This window comes from Cebidichthys violaceus, unplaced genomic scaffold (genome assembly GCF_023349555.1).
Source record: "Cebidichthys violaceus isolate CVI_PGR_0920_01 unplaced genomic scaffold, fCebVio1.0.p SCAF_19, whole genome shotgun sequence".
Taxonomy (NCBI): Eukaryota; Metazoa; Chordata; class Actinopteri; order Perciformes; family Stichaeidae; genus Cebidichthys; species Cebidichthys violaceus.
This window is the reverse complement of record NW_027176361.1, coordinates 2,837,453-2,844,952: the sequence shown is the minus strand read 5'-3', so window position 1 is coordinate 2,844,952 and position 7,500 is coordinate 2,837,453. Positions and strand designations below refer to the sequence as shown.

General features: G+C 43.9%; 1 protein-coding gene across 1 annotated transcript in view; it reads left to right on the top strand.

The window, feature by feature from the left end:
- The first annotated feature begins 2,526 nt into the window (after positions 1-2,526).
- Positions 2,527-7,500, top strand: part of nhsl2 (NHS-like 2) — a 111,039-nt gene continuing 106,065 nt past the window's right edge. The window contains exon 1 of the mRNA XM_068713221.1: positions 2,527-3,049. Coding sequence (XP_068569322.1) covers positions 2,755-3,049 — 295 coding nt within the window. The 5' untranslated portion in view covers positions 2,527-2,754. The remainder of the gene's footprint in view (positions 3,050-7,500) is intronic.

Here is a 7,500-nt window from a genome sequence, read left to right as displayed (position 1 = left end):
TTCTCACGAGAGGAAGTGAACAGAGGATGAATTACAACTTTTAGATTTACGGCGGAGGATGTGAGCAGCTGGCTGTTGGTGAACACAGTTGTGAAATAAAGAGGAGTAAAATAGCTCCAGAGACGTAGGACGAAGCTTCTCCACCCTCCTCTTCCTCCTCCTCTTCCTCGGAGTCATCGAGGCCCGATAGGCTCCTGCAAGAGACGCGACGTCTTAAAGAGAAACACGTCTGTTGTGTTGGCTTTTCTACGTCTCACTTTGTGGGGAGGAAGAAGAATCCACTCTTGAGAAGTTGGTCGTGTTGGTTGACCAGAAGGAGCAACGGGGGTTGTGTTCAGGGACACATGGCTACGAGAGACGCAGCGTAGCCAGGATCTTGTGACTTTGTTATGTGTTGAATCTGTGGTCTTTCTGAAAAGTCGGACACAGATAATTGGTATTATCTTGCAATGTAAGGAAGCCTTTAGTCGGGTAATGAGCTCAGTGACCGGCTTGTTATCTGCTTATGTGTTGTGAGCTCTGATCTCAGTCTTCAGCTGGTTTTGTTTCGGTCTTGACATTACGTTTCAACTACCAGACTTCTGGTGGATAAAATCAGATTTTTTTTAGTAATGATACTTGTATTTCACGAACCAAAGCACGTTTTTATTTCACAGCTCTGCAATATATGCAAAAACAATTACCAAGGAATCTACTAATATTAATATGTAAATATTTATATCAATCATCGTCTCTTCCTGTAAAACAACTTAATACTTAAGTCACGACACAATATTATCACGATACTTCAGTTACGATATGATATCACGATACTTAAGTCATGATATATTATCACGATACTTCAGTCACGATATGATATTATCATGATATATTATCACGATACTTCAGTCACGATACACTACCACAATACTTACTTATGTCACGGTATGATATCACGATATGATATTATCACAATACTTAAGTCACGATATGTTATTATCACCAAACTTAAGTCACGATAGGATATCATCCCAATACAAATATTTGGATGTTATTGTATCATGACTGAAGTTTCATGATTTGTATTTGTAAGAGTTGAAGTTAAACAGGTCATAATTCATCTCTAATATCTACTCATGTTGCTGTGAAAACATCTCCTCCAAACAATTCGATGCATTCAAGTTTCTCACCAAAACTACAATTTACAAGATTACATTTGAACACATCATTTTTATTATTGTTTATTTTTTTTACCATTATTATGTAATTTATCTGCTTTGTTTTTATTGTTATTGATTTTAAAGTGCCGTTGAGTACCTTTTAAAGCGCTATACAAAAATACAGACGGTGAATACAGGCATGTTCAGACGGACATAAAGTGTTTTTTGAACATTAAATGATGTAAACATGTTCTTGTAGAAACCCAAAATACAAGTTTGAACCTAAAAATGAGCGAGACATGTCTCCTTTAAGTCAACCTTGAAGCCATGAAGCCTCTACGGACGTGTTTGGTAGAATTTAAAAAAACTTGTTCTTTCTTCATCAAGTTCAAGTTTAAATATGATTTATCATGATTCAACATGAACTGAAATGCGTTAAATGAAGAAAAGACTACTTGGTACATTATGTAATTATTGGATTACAGCATAAATCTTTAAAAGCCTCCACAAGAATACTACATAAAAGTACAAGTACAATGTCTTCTTCTGCTCATTTTCTTCTTCACCTACTGACACACGTGCACACAAATACACACGCGTGGGCGCGCACAGTTACGCGCAGTGGTGCATGAAGGAGTCCTTCCTTCAAGGAGGCGATCCATCCCCACCGTCTCGCTCTTCTTCTTTCTCCTCCTCTTCATCTCCACCCCTCTTCTTCCTCCTCCATCTCTCTTCTTCTCTTCCTCCCTCCAGACAGGTTTTCCTTCTCGGGGAACACCGGACTGTTGCGCCCCATGTCGTCGCGTCAAGCCGGACAGAATGAGATCTGATGCCGGGTTATTTAGCTACAAAATAAAAGCACGTCTGGAGGAGAAGCAGCACAGTGCCACAGGGAGGATCTCGGCCTTTGCTGCAAAGATGTCTCACAAAAAACACACTGTACTGTACAATGTAAAATAATGCAATCGAAAATGAATGATAGAAAAAGTAAAAGGCACTGCAGTGAACGTGTTATGTTTCCATCAATATGTACATTTTGAATATGTATTTATATATTTAAACTAAAATACATTTGTGAATAGTATAGCCCAAAATAAAAGTTAATTTAGTCATTTAAGGTGTATTATAGTCTTCTGTACTACGTCCTGATGTGATTAAAATATCACAAGCTTTCACTTCAGCCTTATATAATCTATACACTTGTCAAATGTCAGTGAATATAATATAATTACGATTTTATTCACTACTTTAATCCTTAAATCCACTTTGGCACTTCTATGGTTCAGGATCAAAAAAACGAAACAAACTCGGGCTTTGATTTTGAAAGGCTAAACCGGAAGTGTTGCCTGCTACACTCTGGCTGATTTGACACCAATCTCCACAGCAGCTGAGTCTGTCCTCTCCACCACACCAAATAAGAAAAGCTCGCTCGCAGTGGAAAACAATGAGGGCGCACGACGCGCAACTCGCTCCAAGCGTCTCCAACGGCGGCGGAGGATCCGTAGCGTGCGTCCGCGCGCCAACCTGCGGGAGAAGGACCACGGGGATTTAACGTGACCGTCTGCGGAGTTTGTTATTGTTATTGTTGTGTTGTTGTTGTTGTTGGGGAGTAATCATGCCTTTCTGCAAACGGACGATACTTCCGAAAGATGTGTGCAAGCCCGACGGCGCGAGGCTGCGGCGGTGGCGGCGGCGGGCGGAGGTCTTCGGGGACTTGGCGGACGTGTGCGGCTTCACGCTGTGCTCGGTGCTCCGGCAGCTCTCGGATCTGTCCCGGCAGTCGGTGGGCATCCTGGAGGAGCTGGAGGGAGAGCTGGTGTCCGTCTGCCGCCGGTCCGGCGCGCTGGAGGGCAGAGTGGTCCGGCTGCAGAGGCACGTCGCCGCGCTGGTCAGCAAGCCTCCGCCGAGAAGTAAGAGGGAATTAAAACACACACACACACACACACACACACACACACACACACACACACACACACACACACACACACACACACACACACCTGGAGTCACTTTGCACACGCGTGCACTAACAGGAGTTTAGTTTATTGTCAAACTTTCTGATATCAGTCCGCATGCACGCTCCTTTTTCTCTGCAGATATTTATGGTTTTTGTGACTTTGGGTCATGACTTAACAGCGGCCAGTGCGCGCGCTGCACATCCCCAGAGTTCCTCGGGGTGTGAGTAAGTGAGAGGTTTGTTATTGGAGGGCTTCTTATTGTCAGCTGGCGGGGATGTGTCCGTGCGTTCACTTGCTGCAGGACATTTGAGACTTTTTACGCACAAACGCGTAAATCCAGATCCAGGAAAGTGATTCAATTCTGCTGGGAAACCAGAATGAAGTGACACTATGTGACGTTCAAGGGGGGCGGAGACCACGCGAGCGTGTCAATAACTATTTAGAACCACTCGGGATGAACTGAAAGTGTTTTTGTGACCGAGTGTGGCTCTGGTTCCGTGGACTCGCCGGGTTTACAAGGTGCCCCTGAAGGCAGCACGTTGTGGGGTGTGGAGGGTGGAATGTGAGCTCGGGCGTGAGAGCAGGAGATGTCATGCGTGTTTGTGGAGTTCTGTCTCTCTCTACCTGTCACTTTGTCCCCCGTCTCCTCCTCCTCCTCCTCCTCCTCCTCCGCGGTCGCTCGTGATTCACTGTTGTTTGCTCTGAGTCTCTGTGGACTTCAGCGCGCAGTTTGGGAGTTAAAGTGAGTCGAAGCGGGTCAAAGAGTCAAGATGCTCGAGTTGAGGCTCCAGCTCTGCTGGAAAATGTGTTTCGCTTATTGTTACTTCACTTGGACGTTTGACTCTGGAAGTCTGGTTTCACACTCATCTGAAGAGGGAAGGTTTCTGGTCACTGGACCTTTTTATAGAGAAAACACATCCGTATATTTTAAATATGTTTCTTTATATATCATGTTTTAAATCTTCAGGCCTGTCAGGAGAAGATCTTTAAGTTGTTTAAAGTTTAAAATTACTTACAGAGTCTCTGAAACAAAAGGTCAACGTCTCTCTGTTTACTGGCTGGTTATTCGTTGGCCTCATTTCGCCTCGTCTCACAGTCTGTGTGAGACGAGGTGTGTGAGACGAGGACGTAGTCGTCGTGACGACGTCACCCGTTGGTTCGTGGACTGATGTTTGGGAGCCTCGAGTTCGGTGATTTTGGCCGTCGCCATCTTGGTTTTTAGCAACCGGTGGACAGAAGTGTCCATGTTTGTCACGGTCCCTTCATGGCGGCTCGTCACAGGACGGCCTTCGTCGCTGCTTTAAACGTCGAACAGACAATATCGATTATGATCAGAAAATGCACCTTAAATAAATCCACACTCAAATCTGTTCAGTGGATATCCTGTGTCGCACTCAAGTCACGTGGGACGTTCAGGAGGCTGTACTGAGCAGGTATGATGATTTGACTGTCAGTGAATCAGGATTTTACGCTTCCCGATGGACGGCACTTTTTTGATTCTGATTCTGAACAGTGCTGTCAATCATACAAGTGAAATATATAGTTTGGTACATGAGAAAATTCAAATGGCACACATTGTGCCAAAAGGAGCATTTTGGAGACCTCGTCTGACCTCTCTGTACTAAAACCTCTCTAATTCTGTTCTGCTTCACTTTATCAAAGTCAAACTTGGCAGAGAGACTGTTCACATATTGTGTTATGATCTATGAGAGGTTTAGACCTGCAGCTGCATCATTCCTAAGAAATAATAATCCTGAAAGTGCTTTTTTCTTTTTAGGCGAACCGGAAAATATTCAATTTGTGCTGTGTGCCATCTTCATTTACTCTTAACCAGTAACATATATATATATATATACTGATATTTACATATCTGAACAAATCTTACAAGTGTTCCCTTTATTATAACACCAACATTATTAAAATAGGCCTTGTGGTTGCAGAAATATACTATTTTTAGTATGGGTGTGCAATTTTCGAGCAGAGCCCTAAAAGTAGGGCTAGGGCTCAAGAAAATGGAGAAGTCAGTGTGCTGACTGAGAGTAGCGTCATTTAAGGTGTCGCCATGTATTTTAATCAGCTTCATGAAGACAATCGAGTCAGTTCACCACGTATTCGACGGCACAGTCCTCGTTTCAAGCTTTCAACAAGCTCAAAAAGCCTCACAATAACAGTCAATGATCTGAAATATACGTCAGATCTCTACAGTTCAATTCAATACGCTTCAGTACATAGCAGGATTTATCCTTTAAGTCATTCTGCTGAGCTCACCAGTGTCACCACACGTTGACCTCCACCTGCTCAGGTGATACCGCCCCGATGCATGATGGGAGATTCCCCCCCCCCCCCCCCCCCCCCCGTTGGCTGCCAACCTGTTTTAACTCTGCAAACTTCTGCAGGAAACTCAATCGCAAGTTTGCTTTTCTTCTTTGTTTGCGGCTCAAAGAGTGAGCGCAGGAACGAGAGTTTATGAGGCTGACGGCTGTGTGTGTGTGTGTGTGTGTGTGTGTGTGTGTGTGTGTGTGTGTGTGTGTGTGTGTGTGTGTGTGTGAGCACGTACAGTGCGATATGAGAGAAAGTCCCTCTAAACACAGACCAGATGTAGAGCTGGAAAGAGGAGAGGAAGAGAGATAAAAACACAACGAAGCGCGTCTTTTAGTTTACTTTAACGAGAGGAACTCGCCCATGTGTGTGTGTGTGTGTGTGTGTGTGTGTGTGTGTGTGTGTGTGTGTGTGTGTGTGTGTGTGTGACGCAAAGATCCTCTCTCTTTTTCCCTCCTCTCTATATTCTGCGTGGGTTCTTACTGTATCACTAACATGTGGGCAGAAAGCACACGGCTAAACAATCAATAGAGCCACATGGGCCTTCCTCTCTCATCATCATCATCATCATCATCCTCATCCTCATCATCCTCTCTCTCTCTCTCTCTCTCTCTCTCTCTCTCAGAAAACACAGCTTATCATATCGTGATATTTACCGGAAATGACAGTAAGTACAAAAGAAGCCAGCAAAAAGAAAAAAAAAATTCCGGCCATCACCCAAGAATTCATTTTTCTAAATTTGACAATTTCACACGAATGTCTGATGAGATGAAATGATGAAGTCTTCATGTGGACGTATGTGTTTCCGTTGTCTCTCAGAAACAAGCAGAGGCTGCTGTCTAAATGATAAAACTCTGTTTTTATTTAAAATAAGTAAGTGTTGCGTCTCTTTTGTTATATTTAGTATTACATTGTCGTGTTCTATCGGATGCAAAGGCCTCATACATCACCTGGCTCTCTAAATATCTAAACATTATTAAATATGGGACCCCAGGCTGTTCCTCTTTCATGTTTTAGTCTTCTTCTTTGGTGTTGTGCCTCAGGGTTAACTAAAGGGTTAACTGTGGAAACACCCTCCGTTAAGGCGAGCTTTTGAAAATTGGTGATGATGAGAAAAAAAAAAAGCGTCTCATTCTTTTCCTCGGTCAGCATTGTGTAATGCCGCGCTGAAAACACATGTATGTTCCAGGCTTTTTGGGATGAGGGGATTTTTTTTTTTTCCACCAGGAGTCGGATCTCCAAGGGCCGGAGCTGGGGGGGGGGACTGATAAAGAGGAAGAGGAAGTCACTCTGGAGAGCTTGACAGTCTGAAGTCCAAATCTTCAGACTGGACTGGAGGATATTTGTGCTCCCGGGTTTCTCATGCTGGTTTTTATTTCCTGCCTTTGACCCCGAGCGGAGCAGGAATGTCCCGAGTATGCGAGTGGAGAACCGGAGTTTTGTGTTTTCTTTTGGTGCCTTGCCTTTTTCCTTTTTTCTTTCTTTTTTTCCAAAACCTAATTGTCTGGGAAACCGCATTCTCCCTCTGAGTCCAGGCTGGCTTTATAAAAGGCTGACTCCGCCTGAGTTTGTCGTCCCCGGTCGAGGTTTACAAAAAAAGCTGCTCTCTGGGATTCGAACCGACGTTATCACAGCAGGTGTTTTCCCTCAAAGGCGACGGCACCTGCTATGACGTCACCGTATTGGGGGGTGTGGCTTGAAGTGCATCATGATCAAGTTTCAGAAAGAGGTGCCACCACTTCTGCTTCACAACTATAATATCAGTGTTGTTCAATACTTCAGTCATTAAAGTCACAATATAGTTGCATTATTGAAAAAAAAAAGTTCCATAAAGTCCGATGGACTTCCTCGAGTGATGTCACTCGAGTCGGCGTAGTGAAAACGTGGCGCGCTGCTCTCTTCTGTTTGAGGCTACGTTAGCCGCTGCTAGCGCAACACACCCAACGCTAACGCTAATCCACCGTGATTGTGAGATGGAAGTCGCTATTTCAGATTTACAATCAAAATGGGAGAAAACATGGCCGCCCTGTTGTTCGACCTCCGTCGTTTACAACTTGGAATTACGACTCGAATGAGTTGAGTTG